The sequence below is a fragment of the Mobula birostris genome, chromosome 6 (genome assembly GCF_030028105.1).
Source record: "Mobula birostris isolate sMobBir1 chromosome 6, sMobBir1.hap1, whole genome shotgun sequence".
In the NCBI taxonomy this organism is placed as follows: Eukaryota; Metazoa; Chordata; class Chondrichthyes; order Myliobatiformes; family Myliobatidae; genus Mobula; species Mobula birostris.
Window position 1 is genome coordinate 31,774,812 of NC_092375.1, and position 21,390 is coordinate 31,796,201.

The following is a 21,390-nucleotide window of genomic DNA, read 5'->3' on the forward strand; positions in this document are numbered from 1 at the left end:
CTTTGCTGCATAAGACTTTGTCAGTCTTACGGTATTTATATTCTGTGTTTTTGCCCATTCTTTCTTGTGTTTTTTTGTGTGGAGGAGGGGATTTGAGGGTTCTTATTGAGTTTTGTGCTTGTGAGGGGGGTGGGGGGAGTTAATGTTCTTGTTGCATTTTGTTCATTTTTTTGTGGTGGAGAGAATTTAGGAGTTGATATTCTTGTTACGCTTCTTCATGCAGGGGAGGAGGTGGGTTAAGGGTCAACGTTTTTGTTGCGTTTTGGGCAGTGGGGGGTTGGGGATGTTGATAATTGTGGTGCCATTTGTTCTTGTGAGGGGAGTGGTTTGCTGTTTCTCTTTCAGTTGACTTCCATGGTTTTCTTTGTTTCATGGCTATCTGGAGTAGACGAATCTCAGGGCTGCATACCACATATGTTAATAAATGAACTTCTGAAGCTTTTGAAAAGGAAAGGAAGTCCACTGACAGTAGCCCATAGGTTAGAAATGGACTGCAAAACATCAAAATGGCTTTAATTTTATTTCCTGGCCTTTTGTTTCCTACTCTTCTGGGAGTGAACACCAAAAGTATACCATCAGCAAGTAATACATTTTAACTGTAGATATAAAACATTTAAACTCAGAATTCCATATGCCTCAACATTATACCTTCATACTTCCACCACTGATCAAAATACATTTCACAAAACATAACACGTCCATAATAAGAACATCCTCAACATATTTTCATAAACTGCCCCCAGATCATTGCTGTAGGCTTCTATAAAATTCCACCATTTAATTCACTTCCTCAGATGGCCAATTATTAACATTGTTATAGCTGTCACAGACAGAACAATGACAAGTCACCATTTGTTATTCACTCCTTAGTTACTGACAGGATATCTAACCACATCCATTTTCCTACCACTGACTATAACTTCTCTTTTTCTATTACAAATCTGTTCTAATTTGGCATCAGGAGTTATGGTATATGCACTTCTGCACAATAGTGTTTTAGAATCAATCCATATTGTTCAAATATTATATCGAAAAAAAAATTGGTTCCATTAGAAGTAACTCCCCAACTTTAACATAACACTATTACCCAAGAGATGCATACATGTAATTAACAGTGTATATTTCCTATTATTTTAATAGGAAACCTCAATATTAAGTATCTAATCAATTAACAGAACTGATCATAATTAAATGTCTTTAAGATGTATGCTTGCATGAGTAGTTCTGAACTGATACTGATCATCAAGTTACGGAGCACACGATCATTCAAAGCAAAACAAGTAACAAGGATAATCAATGCTTTCAAAAAAGAGCTTAAAGTAAAAAATAACAAAAATAAATTTTCATTGGAGAAAAAAAAAAGGTTTATTTCAAAAATGGCAAGGGCAGATAATAAAGATAAAACAGATTAAAACCCATCTATATTAAAATACCAGATTAGATAAAGGCACATTCAAACTGGATAATGAATTGATGCACACACAAGTAATTAGAAAATCTTTTCACTCTAATCACAATTCCAAAATCAAGATATCTGCAGACTTTTTCCAATTCAAACCAATTCATCCATTCTTAAGATTAATGTTAGCTCATCATGGTACCTTCTTTCTTAAAATAACAGGGGGATTACCCTAAATGTGTTAGCCACATGCCTCCAACCTCACCAACACCACACGCCTTCGACCTCACCACTGGCTTTCACAGAGCTAAATTCTCCATTCACATATGATTTTCCATCATTCAGATAGCTTTTTATCAATTTATGGGTTTGTACTGAATCTGGTAACTTTGAGATTACTCTCAACTTGGCATCCTTAGGACTTTAATGAACACCAGATGTCAACCATCAATTATACAACTACACTATTACTGTATTAACCCCTTTAGTTTTAATTCTTCCAACATTCCCTTTTAACTTCACCAAGGTTCCACCACTCTGTGAAATACTATGGACAATTGATTGTGGCTAATTAACCGACCAACTCACACAGCTTTGGGATGTGAGAAGAACCCGGTGCTCCCAGAGGAAGCCCATGTGGTCACAGGAAGAGCATTAAAAACTCCACACAGATCTGTACCGGTCCAACCATGGCCAAGAAGGCATGCCAGCACCTCTACTTACTCAGGCAGCTAAAATAATTTACGTCCCCTTTGAAACTCACCAATTTTCATAGATGCACCAGAGAAAGTATCCTGCCTGGATGCATTACAGCTTAGTATGGCAATTGGTCTGCCTGTGACTACAAGAAACAGCAGAGAGTTATGGATACAGCTCAGCACTTCACAGAAACCAGCGCTCAGCAAAGCAGCCAGCATAATCAAAGACCCCAGACGTTTTCTCTTCTCCCCTTATCATTCTGTAAATGTAACACTTTATTCTGCTTTTGGTTGTTGTTTTTCCTTATACTACTTCAATGTACTGATGTGATGGAGATATCTGTATAGATGCTATGCAAAACTAAGTTTTTCCACTGTATCTTGGCATATGTGACAACAAAACACCAACCTACCAGCACCCAAGATCAGGATAAAAACCTAGGCCACTAGAAATGACGGCAGCAGTTAATATTGCACACTGTGCCACTCATACTACTGGATGTTATTCCTATTAAAGCTACAACACATTTAAATTGCTATTTCTAAAGAGGTTTCACCACAGTATAAAAAAATTCCCTGTGGACTGGTTAAGGTTAAAGTCGGCACAGGAAGTAGAGACCCAGTGACTTTAAAGGGAAATTATGCCTGGGCAATTTAAAGGGAGCGTAGGAAACATCACTTGGTTAGCTAGATTCTGAACACTGACATTTCTGGATAATCAAAGGGCAGTTCCTCAAGTTTCATGGTAATTTCTGTCTTTTGATGTGCAGCTTTCTTTCAATCTTTCCAACACTGATGCATTCAGCGTTGTGTTAAGAATGATCAGTTTGGGCAAACACTGATAAACAGGAACTTTCCCTTCTGACTACATGTTGAATGTTGTTTTTGCTTGATCTCAATCTGCTCCCAATTATTTCAATACTTTTTTTTTTACAATTTATTCAGATAGAAACTAAACGCTGTGTGTTGCAATCTTTACTTCGCAAAACTTAAGTGGATAGCAAATTTAAACACAAAAGATACTGCAGATGCTTGAATTCTTGAGCAATGACATACAAGTTGTTGGTAGAACTTAGCAAGTCAGGTAGTCTCTCGGAGGGAAATAAACAATCAATATTTCAGGCCAAGATGCTTACTCAGAATTGGAAAGGAAGGAGGCAGAAGCCAGAATAAGGAGGGGTGAGGAGAAGGAGAACAAATTGTCAAATGATAGATGAACCAGATGAAGGGGAAGTTGGGTGAGGGGGAAGGATGAACTAAGAAGCTGGGTGAGGATAGGTGGAAGAGGTATAGGACTGAAGAAGAAACCCAATAGAAGAGGACAATGGGCCATAGAAAAAAAAATAGGAGGGAAACTGGGGGAGGTAATAGGAAGGTGAGGAGATGAGAAGTAGTAAGAGGGTAACAAGATTGAGGAATGGAAAAATAAAATGAGGTGGGAGGAGAAATGACTGCAAGTTAGAGAAATCAGTGTTCATGCCATCAGATTGGAGGCTATCCAGACAGTATGAAGTGCTGTACCTCCAATCTGAGTTTGGTTTCATCATGGCAGTAGTGGAGGCCATGTTTCCCTCCATAGATGTTGCCTTGCATGTGTGGTGTATACAGACTTTGTAAGGTCTTTGACAAGGTTCCCCATGGCAGGCTCAACCAGAAAGTCACGAGGGAAGGGATCCAAGGAAACTTTGCTAAGGTCCAAGAAATCTTCACTAGCACCTTTCTTGCAGGGCAGTAATAGCCAATACCAGAGGACATCCATTCAGTGTAAATGGAGGAAAGTTTAGGGGAGACGTCCTCTCCCCTAAAGAGTTATTTTTCATAACACAGTAGTGGGTGACTGCAACACACTGCCAGATGTGGTGTTAGAGGCTGATACAAACAGGACGTTGAAAAGACTCTTAGATAGACACTTGGATATAAGAATGGGTGGGGGGGGGCGATATTGGCTGTGTAGGAGGTTAGGGTTAGATTAACCGTGCACTCGGTTTATATAGGTTGACAGAACACCATGATCTGAATGGGCTGTACTGTTCTACATAAAACAAGTGACAATTCCATAAATGACAAGAGTTCATACTTGATTTCAAGATCATGCCTCTTTCCATAAAAGGACAGAAATACTCAGCAGACATTGGAAATTTGTGGAAAGAAAAACAAGTTAAAAATTCTCTGCAGGATGAAGGCATCTACAACGAGAAATAAAAAGTCATCAGCCTGAAATAAGGGACTGGTCCAAGGTCTTTTGTGAGCAGTGGTTCCACAGTAAATACACTGGAAATCACACGTGAATACATATTGACCGGAGGAGCATGATGTACTTCAGATCTACCTACTCAGCTTCAGACCAGCCATGGTAGTGTACAAATAGTCACACAATTCCTTTGAACAAGATGATTGACCTTTAGTTAAAAGGTGAGCTCAAGTTGAGATTTTTTTTCCGCCTTGATTTACAGTAGTTTAATACATTTTTAAACTCGATGTACTTCACATTAAGGAGATTAAGCAATTATTTTCAATGTTTAAAAGGTTGCAAACAATAAGATGAGCCCATGGCATCTACAATTCGTCTACTTCGCATTGCAGAAATCCCAAGAAGTGGAGATCTTCTGTACAGTGGAGCCACAAAAGGTTACAGTCACCTTGGAAATCAGTAGGGCAGACTACACCAAACATATTCCATTCCATTAACTCTAAAGCAGAGGCAAATCCGCTTTCTTATAAAGAAAATTGCAACAGCCAAATCAAGATGAAACCGGATCCTGTCGCACTCAAGATTAAGAAATAGTCATGTGTTGCATTTATAAATGTGACGAATATTCTCATTTCCTCACATATTCTTATTATTTCTTAATTACTTACTTTGTTTTTTTTTGCACTTAGCAATCACTATCCACGCTGAGAGTGGCACATTTTGTCGTCTTGGCACAATGCACACATACAAATATAAAAATTAAAAGCATATTGTAGCACAAGCCCAGAGATTTAATAGGAACACAAGAAACTGCATAACTGGATGAGTAGGCTGGCAGGTCTGACAATGGACTCAGCTCCACCTACCTGCTTCCCTCCACCTCCTCCCCCACCCCCCCATAACCCTTAATCCCCCACTATGCAAACATATATCTAATTGCATTTAATGAGGTAGACTTACCACTTCCCTGGGCAGAGAATTCCAGACACTCTGCTCTCTGGGACAGCAATTTCTCACCTCTAATCTAAATCTTAAAGCTATATCCCTTAGTTCTAGTCTCTCTTATCAGTGGAAACAACTTTCCTGCCTCTATCTCATCTAGCCCTTTCATAATGTTATATATTTCTATAAGATTCCCTCTCATCCTCCTGAATTCCAGCAGAAATAATCCCAGGTGACTCGCTGTCTTCTCACTTCCAGAATCAACTCCATGAGGTTCTCTGCACTATTTCGAAGATCTCAAAATTGAGTACAACTGCAAGCCAATGTTCAGCTACAAGATCAAGGTACAGCAGCCATTTACGTTTGGCACATTCTAAATTTGGTATTTGCAATTTTGTACACAATAGTTGAAGAGTTCTAGTCATAGAACACTACAGCACAGAAACAGGACCTCTGGACCATCTAGTCCGTGACAAGCCATTAATCTGCCTACTCCTATTGACCTGCACCCGGACTGGAACCCTCCACATTCCTCCCATCCATGTACATATGCAAATTTCTCTTAAATGTTGAAATCCAACCGCATCCACCACCTGCGTCAGCAGATCATTCCATGCTCTCACCACCCTCCTGAGTTTAGGAATCCCCTTCATGTTTCCTTTAAACATTTCCCATCACCTCTGGTTTTAGTCTCACCCAACTTCAGTAGAAAAAGCCTGCTTGCATTTACCCTATCTACAACCTTCATAACTTTGTACACTTCTATCAAATCTCCCCTTAATCTTCTATGTTACAGTGAATAAAATCATAACCTAGTCAATCTTTCTCTATAACTCAGTTCCTCAATTCCAGCAATATTCTTGTAAATTTTCTCAGTGCTCATTCCACTAGATATGCCAACTAGTGGAGTGGTGCCACAGCAACAGATTGGCACTCAATGTCAGTAAGATGAAAGAGCTGATTGTGGACTTCAGGAAGGGTAAAACAAAGGAACATATACCAATCCCCATAGAGGGATCAGAAGTGGAGAGAGAGCAGATTCAAGTTCTTGGGTGTCAAGATCTCTGAGGATCTAACCTGGTCCCAACATATCGATGTAGTTATAAAGAAGGCAAGACAGCAGCTATATCTTATTAGGCGTTTGAAGACATTTGGCATGTCAACAAATACATTCAGAAACTTCTATAGTTGTACCGTGGAAAGCATTCTGACAGGCTGCATCACTGTCTGGTATGGAGGGGCTACTGCACAGGAACAAAAGAAGATGCAGGAGGTTGTAAATCTAGTCAGATCCATCTTGGCCACAACCCTACAAAGTACCCAGGACATCCTTAAGAAGTGTCTCAGAAAGGCAGCGTCCATTATTAAGGACGTCCAGCATCCAGGGCATGCCCTTTTCTCACTGTTACCATCAGGTAGGAGGTACAGAAGCCTGAAGGCACACACTCAGCGATTCAGGAGCAACTTCTACCCCTCTGCCATCCGATTCCTAAATGGACTTTGAAGCTTTGGACACTACCTCATTTTTTTTTCCCAAATATACAGTATTTTTGTTTTTGCACATTTTTTTAACCTATTCAATATATGTAATTGATTTATTATTATTTCATTATTTTTTCTTATTCTTCTACATTATGTATTGCATTGAACTGCTGCTAAGTTAACAAATTTCATGTCACATGGCAGTGATAATAAACCTGATTCTGATTCAATCTTATTTACATCTTTCTTGTAGGTAGGTGATCAATTTTGCACACAATACTCCAAAATCAGCCTCACCAACATCTTATACAATTTTAACATAGCATCCTAACTCCCATACTCCATACGCTGATTTATGAAACCCAACGTGCCAAAAGCTTCCTTTACGATCCTTTCTACTGGTGCACCACTTGCAAGGAATTATGGATTTGTATTCCCAGATCCCTTTCTCCTACCACACTCCTCAGTGCCCCACCACTCACCATACAAGGCCTACAGTGGTTTGTCCTCCCAAAGTGCAACACTTCACACTTGTCTGCATTAAACTGCATCTGCCACTTTTCAGGCCATTTTTCCAGCAGGTCCAGATCCTGCTGAAAGCTTTGATAGTCCTCCTCACTGTCCACTGCACCCCCAATCTTGGTGTCACCCACAAATTTACTGATCCAGTTTACCACATCATGATTGTGGGTATAGGTGACAAACAATAATAGACCTAGCACTGATCCCTGCAGCAGACCACTAGTCTTAAGCCTCCAGTCGAAGAATCAGCCATCCAATTCTACTCTCTGGCTTCTCCCGCATCGGCGATGTCTAATCCATTTTACTACCTCATCTTGGCTGCCAAACAACCGAATCTTCTTGATCAAACTCCCATATGAAATGGAGAATTTTTAATTGAGTTTCCACTGGTTCACAGATCTCTAACTTAAAAGTTAGCCAAATTACTTAAAATATTTTTTTAATTTATTATGCCACCCATAAGGTAAAAGGTAATAACCCTATTTCTTTACTTAAAAAATATAGAAATAGATTTTGAAATTGCTATACCAATTAACAGTTCCAAAGGCACTTAGATTGCCTCTTTAAAAGTCTATTTAAACAGGTACAGCCAAATCTATCTGAACCTTCATGGAGTTGAACTCTTGCCGATGGCAATGAGTATACTGTGAACTAAACTGAAGTTCTTTCAAAATACATACAATCCATCAGTATCCATTCTGAAGTTGGGATAGGGATTATTTCTTGAATTAGCTGAACTTCTCTTTCCTATGTGGAATAAAAGGTGCCAATAGGTTGTGGTTTATATTTAAAGTCTCATTGCTGGGAGATATTAGCTTGTACAAAAAAACCCAGAAAATAAGTAGATTTCACATTTCTCATGGTGAAGTGAAAGGAGCAAAAGATGAACATGTTTTATTGATATTACATGAGTTGAAACAGAAACATCTCTTTCTCTCTTACTAGGGAAATAGAGAGCCCGTGGTATGTCAAATACCAGGTGAATGAGTAGTCTTTGGGGTACTGCAAGTCTGTGTCTTTGCTGTTGCTTTGCTCACGCTTGAGTGCTCGGTGGTGGGTGCTGATGCTTTTTTTGCTGGTGCCGGGGGGGGGGGGGGAAGGGGGATCGTTGCTTGCTGCCATTTATATGCGGGAGGGAGCGGAGCTTGGGGGGGGGGACTATGGGGTTCTAACATTTAATTGTCAGTCATTCTTTGGAGGCACTCCTCTGTTTTTCCTGGATGGTTGCGAAGAAAAAGCATTTCAGGATGTATATTGTATACATTTCCCTGACATCAAATGTACCTTTGAAACCTTAAATGCTGTTTCTGAGACTCAGGGTATATGCCTCCAAATTTCACAAAATTCAGAACTGGTTCACCTGCAGTGTTTTTGTAGTACAACACATAAAATTCAATGAAAGGAGGCTGTTGAGTAGGCTGGCTAAATAAGGTTGATAAAACCTTATTCCTAACCAGTCCTGACGAAGGGTCTCGGACCGAAACGTCGACTGTACCTCTTCCTATGGAGGCCCAGGGAGAAGGAAAAGGGGGAGGGGGGGGAAAGCCCAGAGGATGGGCAAGGGGTATCGTCAGAGGGACAGAGGGAGAAAAAGGAGAGAGAGAGAGAGAAAGAATATGTGTATATAAATAAATAACGGATGGGGTACGAGGGGGAGGTGGGGCATTAGCGGAAGTTAGAGAAGTCAATGTTCATGCCATCAGGTTGGAGGCTACCCAGACGGAATATAAGATGTTGTTCCTCGAACCTGAGTGTGGCTTCACCTTGACAGTAGAGGAGGCCGTGGATAGACATATCAGAATGGGAATGGGATGTGGAATTAAAATGCGTGGCCACTGGGAGATCCTGCTTTCTCTGGAAGAGAGAGCGTTGGTGTTCAGCAAAACAGTCTCCCAGTCTGCATCAGGTCTCACCAATATATAGAAGGCCACATTGGGAGCACCGGACACAGTATATCACCCCAGCCGACTCACAGGTGAAGTGTCGCCTCACCTGGAAGGACTGTCTGGGGGCCCTGAATGGTGGTAAGGAAGGAAGTGTAAGAGCATGTGTAGCACTTGTTCCGCTTACAAGGATAAGTGCCAGGAGGGAGATCAGTGGGGAGGGATGGGGGGGACGAATGGACAAGGGAGTCACTTAGGGAGTGATCCCTGTGGAAAGCAGGGAAGGGGGGAGGGAAAGATGTGTTTAGTGGTGGGATCCCGTTGGAGGTGACGGAAGTTACGGAGAATAATATGTTGGACCCGGAGGCTGGTGGGGTGGTACGTGAGGACCAGGGGAACCCTAATCCTAGTGGGGTGAACAAGGTTGTTTATCTTAAAGAGATAATTCCTCTTACAATAGCAAGTAATTGAAATGCAAATTCATGTGCACTATTACACTCAAATCACCAGAAACAACTTCAGCCAGAATAAATGTGTGTTGGACTCAAAATTGGTCATTGTCACAAGTACAGAGCTTGACTATCATACTGGTCATAGAGATCAATTGAGGCAGTACAAGATAATGCATTGAGGCAGTACAAGATAAAAATGAAGTCTGTAGATGCTGGAAATCCAAGGTAACACACACAAAATGCTGGAGGAACTCAGCAGGTCAGGTCACAATTAAGGAAATGAATAAACTGTCGACATTTCAGAGTCTTAGGCTATGTCCACACTAGACCAGAAAAATCCGTAACTGAAGCTTTTTCTCTTCGTTTTGACCCTCCATCCACACTGAAATGGTGTTTTCCTCCCCCGAAAACAGAGCCTTTCTAAAGCATTCTCCAGAGTGTTTAAATCTGAAAACGCTAGTTGGGCATTGTAGTGTGTATGGGGTAACCGGAGGTTTTAAAAAAAAGTCGTCCCTTTCATCGGTGAAGAGACTACGGCTGTAGGAAATGTTTCCAGGGTGACCCCCTCTGTGGGAGTGGGGAAGATGTTGGTGGGGCCACCTGGGGGTCTGTGTGTCCATATGTGTAGCTATTGTAGTGGCTGTGAGGCTGGTATTGTGGAGGTGAAAAGTACCGGGGGGGGGGCGGGGGAAACCATCATATTCCTCATCATTGCAAATCCCTCTGCAACAGAGTTAGTCAGTTTTTCAATGTTCGTCGTCAGCCGGGTCATACTGTCCGTGAACTCCCTGTCCGTTGCCTCCATACGCTCCAGTATTTGTTTTTTAGTTTTAAGTCCTCCTATGCGAGAGCTAACAGCTGTCCGTCGTTTGGCAATTTCCTTTTAAGTTTTTCCAGTCTGTAGCTGGACAAATGCACACCAAGTATACAGTTTCCTCTTCACTTGTTTTCTGTAGATGCGTCCTGCGCATGCCCAGTAGGAGGAGATTCGTCCAAATACCCTTTTTAATGTGGACGGAGGTATTTTCAAAAACGCCTGGTGTGGACACCTATCGTTTTTACGCGAAACCGGCGTTTTCAAAATTATCCGGTCTAGTGTGGACGTAGCCTCAGTTTCATTGTAATGACACCATCTTGCTATCTCCTTCCCGAACACTGACTAACCATTATTTGAGATATGCCCACTACAATGGCATCATCTGCAGACCTGCAGATGGAATTAGAGCAGAATCCAGCCATGCAGTCATGAGTAGAGGGCTGAGGACACAATCTTGTGAAGCAGCACCATTGAGAACAATCATGCAGGAGGTGTTGCTGCCTTTCCTTGGTGATTGTGGTCTGTCGGTCTAGTTGCAGAGTGAGGTGTTGCCTCTCAGTCTAGGAGTTTGGCGATGGGTTTATTTGGATTTGTTCACAGTTTTTCTTTGGTTCATCCTTTTAGATTCAACTGACCAGTAATTCATTTCTTAATACTTCAGGCAAAGAGGTTCTACCTAACAGTAGGCGAAAGTTGCCAAGTAGTTAACAACACTTGGTTTTTAGAACACTTTCAACAAAGATGATTGCCTTCAGTCAACTTTCTTTCGAGTCTTCCTTTAAAGTCTTTATGTGAACCTTTCTTCCATATGTCGTACTTAATAGGAGTCTATACTATTGTTTTTAGTGATCAAAATGCCACAGCAATCGAAGACCAAGTGGTTTCCTTGCTCCAACTAGATCCATATCTCATGTCACTTGATTATTTACCATTTGCTCCTTCGAACATCATCGAGTCCCATTTTTGACTCAATGTTCTATTGCTCCTTCAGTATCACTGTTCATTCTCCAGCCAGGAAAGCTAAGCCTAACTTAATACAATACTAAAAGCCTGAATTTTAATCTGCAATTAGTTTTCAATGATGAATAATGGAAAAAAATTATTAGTTATTAATGTGATCAGGGAGTCATTAAGCATCAGTCTCTTAACTTTATTCAGATTACAAAAGGAAATTCAAACAAAAAGATAATTTTAATATGTGCATCATGTTTGATAAACAAAGTGCCATAATTTAGGGAAGTTTCAGGTATATAAGAAACTAACAGAAACAAAGAAAACCTACAGCACAATACAGGCCCTTCGTCCCACATTGCTGTGCCAAACATGTACTTACTTTAGAAATTACCTCAGGTTACCCATAGCCCTCTATTTTTCTAAGCTCCTCGTACCTATCCAGGAGCCTCTTAAAAGACCCCATTGTATCCACCTCCACCACAATCGCTGGCAGCCCATTCCACGCACTCACCACTCTCCGGGTAAAAAACTTACCCCTGACATCTCTTCCGTACCTACGTCCAAGCACCTTAAAACTGTGCCCTCTCGTGTTAGCCATTTCAGCCCTGGGAAAAAGTCTCTGACTATCCACATGATCAATGCCTCTCATCATCTTATACACCTCTATCAGGTCACCTCTCATCCTCCGTCGCTCCAAGGAGAAACGGCCAAATTCACTCAACCTGTTTTCATAAGGCATGCTTCCCAATCCAGGCAACGCACTTGTGAATCTTCTCTGCACCCTTTCTATTGTTTCCACATCCTTCCTGTAGTGAGGTGACCAAAACTGAGCACAGTACTCCAAATGGGGTCTGACCAGGTTCCTATATAGCTGCAACATTACCTCTCAGCTCTTGAACTCAGTCCCACAGTTGATGAAGGCCAATACACCATATGCCTTCTTAACCACACAGTCAACCTGCGCAGTAGCTTTGAGTGTCCTATGGACACGGACCCCAAGATCCCTCTGATCCTCCACACTGCCAAGAATCTTACCAAAATATTTGACCTACCAAAGTGAACCACCTCACACTGATCTGGGTTAAACTGGGTTAAACACACTTTTGCAGAGTGAAATAGGGATAGGGGAATGCCCCCTCCCCCAGCTGCCTATCACCTCCCTCATGGTTCCATCTTCTCCTACCTTTTGTGTTTTCCCCTATTCCTTCTTCACCTTTCCTGCCTATCACCTCCCTGCTTCCCCTCCCCCACCCCTTTATCTTTCCCCTTACTGGTGTTTCACTTGGAACCTTCCAGCCTTCTCCTTCCCACCCTCCCCCCACCTTCTTTATAGGGCCTCTGCCCCTTCCCTCTTCAGTCCTGATGAAGGGTTCCAGCCTGAAATGTTGACTGATTGCTTCCACGGATGCTGCCCGACCTGCTGAGTTCCTCCAGTGTTTTGTGAGTGTTGCTTTGACACCAGCATCTGCAGAGTATTTTGTGTTACTACTACATCGACTCAGGCCTAGGGGGCCGGTGTCAGGCAAGGCGATGCAAAGCAAAATTATATCAATTATGCATAAATTCCTTCAGGGCAAAGCTTCATCATAAATGACAACCAAAAGTTACATAAAATTGCACCAATGAGAAAGTGGGTTATTTCACCTCCTCCATTCTCAATCATCACCTTTTACCTTACACAGAAGAGCTCAAATGCCTTTTACCTGACTTGCACACAGATCTCATCAAACACTGCGAGGCAACGCAGATGAACCACACAGAATTGTCAGAAAGACGGCTTTTGGACGCATTGTTGAACTCCTATTTTCCCTTGGATAAGAGATCTCCACTATTATTTCAAAGAGCAGGCAAGTTGTCCATTGTTCCATTATACATCCTACATTTAAAACTTGGGAGCTTGTTGGGCATCCATTGCCTGCTGCGTTTTCCATATTTTAATAGCCACTACCCTTCAAAAAAATCTTCATGATAATGCACTTTGTGACAGCTGGCAGCTATGTAACTATATAAATACATTATTCTTCCTTTGTGTGGAAAGAACAATTAGCTTTGTCATTAACAAAATACTTCCAGGAACCGGGTGTTGCTGGAAACATGAGACATCTATGCTGAGCCTTCGGTGGCCTGAAGAAATGGCAAGTTGTCAGCCTGAACCAAATTGCTGTACTGCAGATGATAGATGGTAACATCTCAAGCAGTAATAGTGTCATAAAAAAAATACAGGCTCTTTTGACCCAGAGTACATGCCAACCTTTAACTACCCATTTACACTAAACCTATCCTTCACCATGTTATTCCATATTTTCATCCACTCCCCCTTCCTTTCTGCCAGGATTCTACTTGTTCCCTATATTCCAAGGTCAATTACCAGTAACTGAAATCCTACCAATCTACTAATCTTTGGAGTATGGGGGATAACACAGGGTCCATGGAGGAATCTGACAGTTACATGGAGCAGGTACAAACTCCCTAAAGATAGCACCAGAGGTCAAGGATTTAACCTGGATTATGGGAGCTGTAACAGCTGTCTCTCTCTGCTACTTGTTCATGACTGGGGAAATTCTCGCAAGATTCATGGCAGCTTCAGACTTAATGAGTCATCTGCCAGTGAAGCTTAGTGACATATTCACTCCCTAGATCATGGACTCTTTGCTGACGTGCACGTAAGTTTCAATTTAAAGCACTTTGAACACATTTTGGTCATCGTACATAAATAAATTGTCCAAGATTTTAAAATCTGTTTAAATTCAAACAAAAAGAACAAGTAACCATATTAATTTTAATAGGACATAAAAATGAAATTTAAGTTAATGTTTCACTTGTTGCATATGGTGCTGTTTTCAGGGAGGAGCCGTTGTGATTTGTTGTGTTTACTAGGCTGCAGTAAAAGGACATGTGATGTCAGTCAATTCTCCACAGCGTCCACCAGCATGAACCGGAAAACACTGCATCTCCTTCCACAGGAGTGCACAATGCAGAGCATCGTGGGCAGAGGCCAGCATGAGTCACACAATGTCCAAGCTGCAGTGACACAGTGATAGCACAGGACAGTTAACATCTTAGTCCACATGTATTTTTAACTCCAACTCCAAGAATGACAGCATTTTTAAGCCAATGCAATTCACCTCAATAGTTCAGATAGAAGAAAGATGGCGCCAGTTATTTCTTTTAGGCCCAGGCGACTTCTTCCAGTTCGTCCATGAAACTTTCTCTTCTTTTTCTCTTATGTTTTGTTTTCTTTTCAAGGTGGCTGGGGTTTTGTTGTAGTCCGTGATCTACAGCTCAAACTACAGTTCTCTGCAAGTGGCAGGCCTTCAGACCGGCTGTGTGGCCTGACGCTTTGCTACTTCCAGGAACAGCCTGGAGGGAGTGCGCCTTTGGGGAGCAGCCCAGTAGATGACCCGGATCCTCGCCGATTTTGCTGACTGAAACGCCAGGACAGCAGGCAGTGTGCGCTGCTGTCGGAAGAAGGCCCCCCCTACTTGAGCGATCTCTCTTTTCTTGGTCAGCAGGAGCCTGGCGGTCCCCAAAATGGGGGCTTAGAGAAGCGATGTGGAAGATTGCTAGATCAGATCAGCCAGCTCTGCCCTCATTGTGGCAGAACTGATCCCACTCCTCCTCGCTGGTGAGAAACGGCCTGTCTGAGATGCTGAAGAGCTGGGTTATGAACTGTAATTACCAATGGATTCTATATCAAGGTCTCTTTAGGGGTCTTTTGTTAGTCCCTGCATGGTTGGGGGGTGGGTGTTGGTGTTTCTTCTAGCACTGGGGGGGGAAGGGGGCAGAGGAGACGTGGCTTTGGGGACCTGATGTTTCTATCACTCATTCTTTGGGGTTTCTTGTTTTGTGTATGTCTGTGAACAGCAAGAATTTAAAGACTGTATACATGCTCTGATATTAAATAGAACCATTCGAATCAGGGAGACTGATGTAGCTTGAACACTATGAGCTTTCTAAGCAACGTTAGGCTTGTACTCTTCCAGGCTTGTGACTTGTGTCTTGACTAGGTGGGAAGAAAGAAAAACTGAAAATCAATGTCGTACAATATTATCCATTCATCTAGGTGTACTATATTGATTTTCCGTGACAGGGTACTTCCTCTAGAAACGTAGTCAATGCTGAAATATCAGAGAAAGGATTTTGTTTTTATTCCACTCTCCTCTATTTGATGTGTCAAGCTTCTATCACACTAATAGATACCAATACTTTGAACGCCCTGAAGAATTTCAGAAAATACCGAAAATACAGCAAGCTAGTGGCATCTGCGGAAGTGACATGGGGGGAGGACAGTTAATATTTCAGAACAAAGGCTTTTCTTCAGTTTTGTTCTGCATGAATAGTATCTGACTTGGATTGATTATACAGTACTCTGCATATGCACAGTGGCCACTTTATTAGGTACAGGAATGCAACCAGGTGAGGTCTCGGCTGCTGTAAGCCCATCCACTTCAAGGTTTGGACATGTTGTGCATTCAGAGATACTCCTCTGTTAACCACTACCTTTTCAAAAGCCACCCTAAACCTATGAAGGCTGCAGTTCATGTTGCTCTGTTATTCAGTTAAAGAAAAGGGAACTACATTTATTGTTGTTGCCAAGTTATTTTTAATTCAATGAAAAATGCATCATCTCTTGTTACCTGGGTTACGTGCACGAAGTGAAAAAGGACTGAGATCAAAGAAGTCGAACACCAATACGGGCCTGCTCATATTAATGTTAGGACTTCATGAAGTGGTTATTGTATAAACTAATAAAATAGCTGTAATGACTAACCTATCAAACATTCAAAGTGCAGGTAAACAACAATAAACTCTCATCTATTATAGCTATAAATTATCCCCGAGCTCACACTAAAGTGGTTCTGAGAAAGAACAGGTATCCAATCAGGAGCAGCCATTTTCAAATAACATTTTGCAAAAATAATTTGATCTGACCTACCAACATATTATTCTATATTATTGTCCATTGCCTTTTATAAAAATTACTATTTTGCAACATCTTGGTAGAACAGCCGGAGATTTCTCAAGTATTTCTTCAGAATATGTTTCACAACATTTCTGCCAACAAACTCTTGAAAAGTAGTTCCAAAGCAGCAGCAATGCATTGGCACAAATAGAAGGACATAGAAATAGAAGGTTGAAACTATGAACAGTCAGTCAATGTCAAAGTAACATCTACCGACTTCTCACAATTTCAACCTCAGGATGGAGAAAACAAACAAGTGGTAGAAAGGTTTCTTACGGATTAAGCATATACAGATCTTAAATTTACACCGCTGTTCCTGCTATGCCTAATTTTTAAATCTTTTTCTTCAATGCACATCCAGTACAAGGCATTCTATAAAGCTCTACTTTAACCATTTTTCTTTAAAAATTGGCCTCTGGATATTACTTAAAGAAATTTGTAAGGTGTTCCTCAAGAAATTATTGATTTGTTTCCTCCCCCTCCCAATTTGTAGCTCTAAGTTCCCTCCCACCCCCTCTGGCTTGGAATACCTCTGCTGTGACATTTTTAATGATCATCTGATTTAAAGCAGGGCTGTGAAAGCATTTAACTGGAATTTATATAACGTCCATCCTACGTGCAACAAAACCCTCCTGGTGAGTTTTAAGGGTGTGTCTTCAAAGCTAAACATGACGCTAAGTCACGCAACACCAAAAGGCCAGAAGTGATTGGGAGGATCTCAAAAGCAGCAGCAAATACATAGAAACCTATTTTACAATGGTTTTGATGTGAAGCAGCATTTAAATGAAAGCCAAATACTCAGCAGATCCAGCAGCATCCGTGGAGAGAACTGGATGTTTTGGGTCGAGTTCTTCTGAAAGCGTTAGGATAGAGATAGACAGTATAAAGACGGGGTAGGAACAAAAGCTAGAAAGTGTCAGATGAAACCAGGTGAGGCAGTGGATGACCGGCAGATACACTCAGGGGAGGCGAGGGTGGAGGTCGTGACAGAGGCTGAGGAGTGATACTTGGAGGCAACAAAAGGGAGGCAAATAGGAGGACTCCATTCCTACAATACCAACTAACATTTAAAATAAAAGTATCAACTTGCAAACAGACTTCAGAAGTACCAGCTATTTAAATCGGTAGCATAGAGTGCCCAACTAGAACATATTCCCATCTACACAGTTAAATCACTGTTCTGCCGTAAGTTATCAATTGGCCGCATATGCGGACTACATGCTAAACCTCAATTAAATATTCCGGTAATACAAACGATTAAGCTGAAATGCTATGCTGTAAAACTATTTAAGTTACTAAAGTTCTAAAAGGGCAGATAATGTCATGAATTTGACAACCACTCGCTTATACATTCTGCTACTTTTGTCAGTTTTAGCCCATGAAGTTGAAAGTGACTTAAAATCAGGGTACTCATCAACGTTGACAGTACGTATCTACTAACGCTGCATCTTCGGCTGAGGAACGGGGTAACCAAGCGGAAGAGCGGCTGCCCTTCTGCCCACTTGCAAGCGGCCTCTCGTGGCTGGGCTCCCGGGGAGTACAGCACAATTCCTAGATCCAGCTCTCGATTTGATATTCCACTGGATTTGCGCTCTGTATTAACGATAGTCCAAAAACTAAAAGCACAACAACTCCCAGCTCAAATTGTATCTTAAATACTATCCATCAGGTGCGCTCAAGCATATTATAACTCGCAAGAAACGCCCTTAACATAACGAGGTCAATTTGTCCGGAAGAAAAAGTATTGAAACTTTGTACGGTGGGGGGGGAGGGCAAAAGACTTGGATAAAGCCGCACTCCTCATCTCACCTTAGTATCCTCACGGGACTACTCATGTCCACAGATTGGCCCAGAAGCTGTCCAAAGCTCCGGTGACTTTCCTCTTCCAGATTCGATCGCGCCACTCCGCGCTCGCACGATCGGTCACGTCTCCGCTGTTACCTGGTCGCTCCGATTGGGGCGGATCAAATCGCCTGCTGTCAGTTAACAAGCCCGGGCCGCTCGCTCCCGTCGCCGCGTCTTCCGTGCACTTCTGTTAGTGAACACGATCCTCTGGATTCAAACTTATTTTCATTCCAATTCTTCTTTTGTTTTATTGCAATACAAGGCACAGTCCCACTATATTTTTAGCTAGCAACTAAACGACATCCACTAGCCGGAAAACTACTTCCGCTCGGTTTCCAGAATTTCACGTGATAGCAATCAAGCTGCCAGCCTGACGTTTACCTTGCCAAACAAAGTCTTGTTTTTAACTATCGGGTACAAAGTGTAACGGCAGCTCCAAACGCAGTGTCACTAATTAGGAAGGATTTAAGACAAGAAAGATTGCAGCTACTGGAAATCCAAGCAGAAAATGCTGGAGAGACTCAGCAGGCCAGGCTGTTCTGCAGTGACAGTTCTTGGGAAATTTAAAGTTCTTCTCTACATGGCTTCTGTATTCCAGAAAATAAATTACACTGTTTACTAGGTAGACCTCAAACGCAGATTAATGAATCCACTCTTCCTGCACAATGTCCACTTTTCCAGTCTACCTGTACCAGTCTGTGATCTACATCTTAGAGTTTTACAGAGGCATTAATTCTGTAAAGTTCCTACCAATTGCCCATGATACATTTCCTTCCTCAAAAACCAGATGTGTTCACTCTTTCTATCAAGCCTGGCTTCGCCCATATTTTCAATCTAGGGCTCAACGTGTCCCATTGCTAATTTCATTCTCTTCCTTTCTTTCCTCAAACTTGCCTTCCATATAATTTGCCCCACTTAAACTTCTTTAGAAACCACTTTAGTCAGTTCTCGTTCTTGCCAGTCACTGAGTCATATACCACAAAAATGGGCCTTTCACCACATGCTGTCTGCCCAACCATCAAACACCCAATCACAATAACCATACAGCAACCTTATTTTATTTAGATTGTAAAGACACGCAGTCCTCTTTTATTGTCATTTAGTAATGCATGCATTAAGAGATGATATAATATTTCCTCCGGTGTGATATCGCAGAAGCACAGGACACACCAAGACTGAAAAAAACTAACAAAACCACATAATTGTAACATATAGTTACAACAGTGCAACAATACCATAACTTGATGAAGAAGTCCATGAGCACAGTAAAAGTTCAAAGTCTCTCAAATGTCCCACATCTCACGCAGACAGGAGAAGGAAGAAAAACTCTCCCTGCCATACCCGACCACGGTCCGACTCTGAGTCGTCCGAAAACTTCGAGCTCTGATCAGCTCTCCAACACCGAGTACTGAGTGCCATCTCTATCCAAACGATTCGACCTCAATCTCGGTTGCCAGCAGCAGGCAAAGTCAGGGATTTTGAGGCCTTCCCTCCGAAAGATTCCCGATTGCACAGTAACAACAGCAGCGAACTGGCATTTCAGAAATTTCACCAGATGTTCCTCTGTGCTTTCACGTCAGTCTCCATCAAATCAGAATTGTCCACGGCCTCTATTTAACGGATATGATATCATCTTTCACTGGAGGGCTGCGCACGCGCGGCACACGGCTCTCTCTCCTCCCGACCTATTTTCCTCACTTTCAAGGATTCTACAACTCGTTCTCAGTATTATATTTACTTTTTTTTGTACTTGCACAGTTTGTCTTCTTTAGCACATTGGTTACTTGTCATCCTTGTGTGTTGTTTTTCTTTGTTGTATTTCTTTGTTCTAATGTGAATGCCTGCAAGAAAATGAATCTCAGGGTTGTGTCTGGTGACATACATACTTTGATAATAAATTTACTTTGAAGTTTGAATGTTCCCCTCAACTCTCCTGATATTCTACCACTCACCTAAATACTCACTTTATAGATGCCAAATTAACCTAATGACTAAAACATCTTTGGGATATGGAAGGTAACTGGAACACCTTGAGGAACCCCATGTACTCACGGGGGGCAATATGTGCAAATTCCACAGAGCAGCACCATAGATCAGAATTTAAACTGGGTCATCAGAGCTGAAAGGCAATACACCGATAAGCTGCATCACAATGGTGCTCCAGTCATAGTCATGGTTGCTCAGACAGCAGCCTTAGATACTTCCCTCTCATTACTACAGTCCAAATTATCTCAGCATCTGTCCACAAGAGTCAATATCCTAATGGTTTGAATCACAAACTGAATCATTGCATTAAAGTGATCCAAAGGTCACAACCTCAGGCTGCTAAACACCATGAAAGTCCATGGTATTACTAGAAAGATATTAGCATGACAGAAAATTGCCTCACTGGCAGAATTCAAGAGTGAGTATAAAAAGAGCCTTTTCAAGTTGACTGCCAATGGCTAGTGGTGTTCTACAGGGGTCAGTGTTGAGTGCACTACATTTCACCTTATGTTAATGATCTGGATGATGGAATTGATTGCTTTGTGGCCAAGTCTGCAAATAGTACAAAGATAGGTGGAGGGGTAGGTGAAACTGAGGTAGCAGCAAGTCTACAGAGGACTTGGACAGATTCGGAGAATGGGCAAAGAAGTGAAAGTTGGAGTATGGATTAAGGAATTGTATTGCCAGGCCTCTTTGGTAGACTATTTTCTAAATGGGAGTAAGGGGGTGGATTCGGAAATAGGAGATGCAAAGGGACTTGGGAGTTTTGGTGTAGGATTTCCTAAAGCTTAACTTGCAGATTGAATTGAACTGACTTACATCCCTCATATACATGAGGAGTAAAACTCTTTACGTTATGTCTCTATCTAAATGTGCAATTTATAGTAATTTATAATAAATAGTATGTACAACAGGATAGTCAATATATCATAGTTGGTAGTAAGGAAAGCAAATTAAATATTAGCATTCATTTTGAGAGGACTAGAATACGAAAACCAGGATGAAATGCTGAGGCTTTATAAGACATTAGTCAGACCAGACTTAGAGTATTGTGAGAAGTTTTGGGCCTCTTAGTTAAGAAAGGATGTGCTGGGTTCAAAGGAAGCTTACAAAAATTATCCCAGGAATGGAATGGTTAATTGATGAGGAGCATTTGATGCCTCTGGGTCTTTACTAACTATAGTTTAGAAGAATGAGAGGGAATCCCATTGAAAGCTACCAAATACTGAAAGGACGAGAGAGTGGACATGGAGAGG

General features: G+C 41.7%; 1 protein-coding gene across 2 annotated transcripts in view; it reads right to left on the minus strand.

Annotated features, from left to right (window-relative positions):
- LOC140198901 (E3 ubiquitin ligase TRAF3IP2-like) overlaps positions 1–18,499 on the minus strand; it is a 68,556-nt gene extending 50,057 nt beyond the window's left edge. Inside the window, exon 1 of one of the 2 annotated variants that reach the window (XM_072260114.1) lies at positions 18,113–18,499. In XM_072260114.1, coding sequence (XP_072116215.1) covers positions 18,113–18,138 — 26 coding nt within the window. In that variant the 5' untranslated portion in view covers positions 18,139–18,499. The remainder of the gene's footprint in view (positions 1–18,112) is intronic. The other variant, XM_072260113.1, reaches the window with a different exon arrangement.
- Between the last annotated feature and the right edge of the window lie 2,891 nt (positions 18,500–21,390).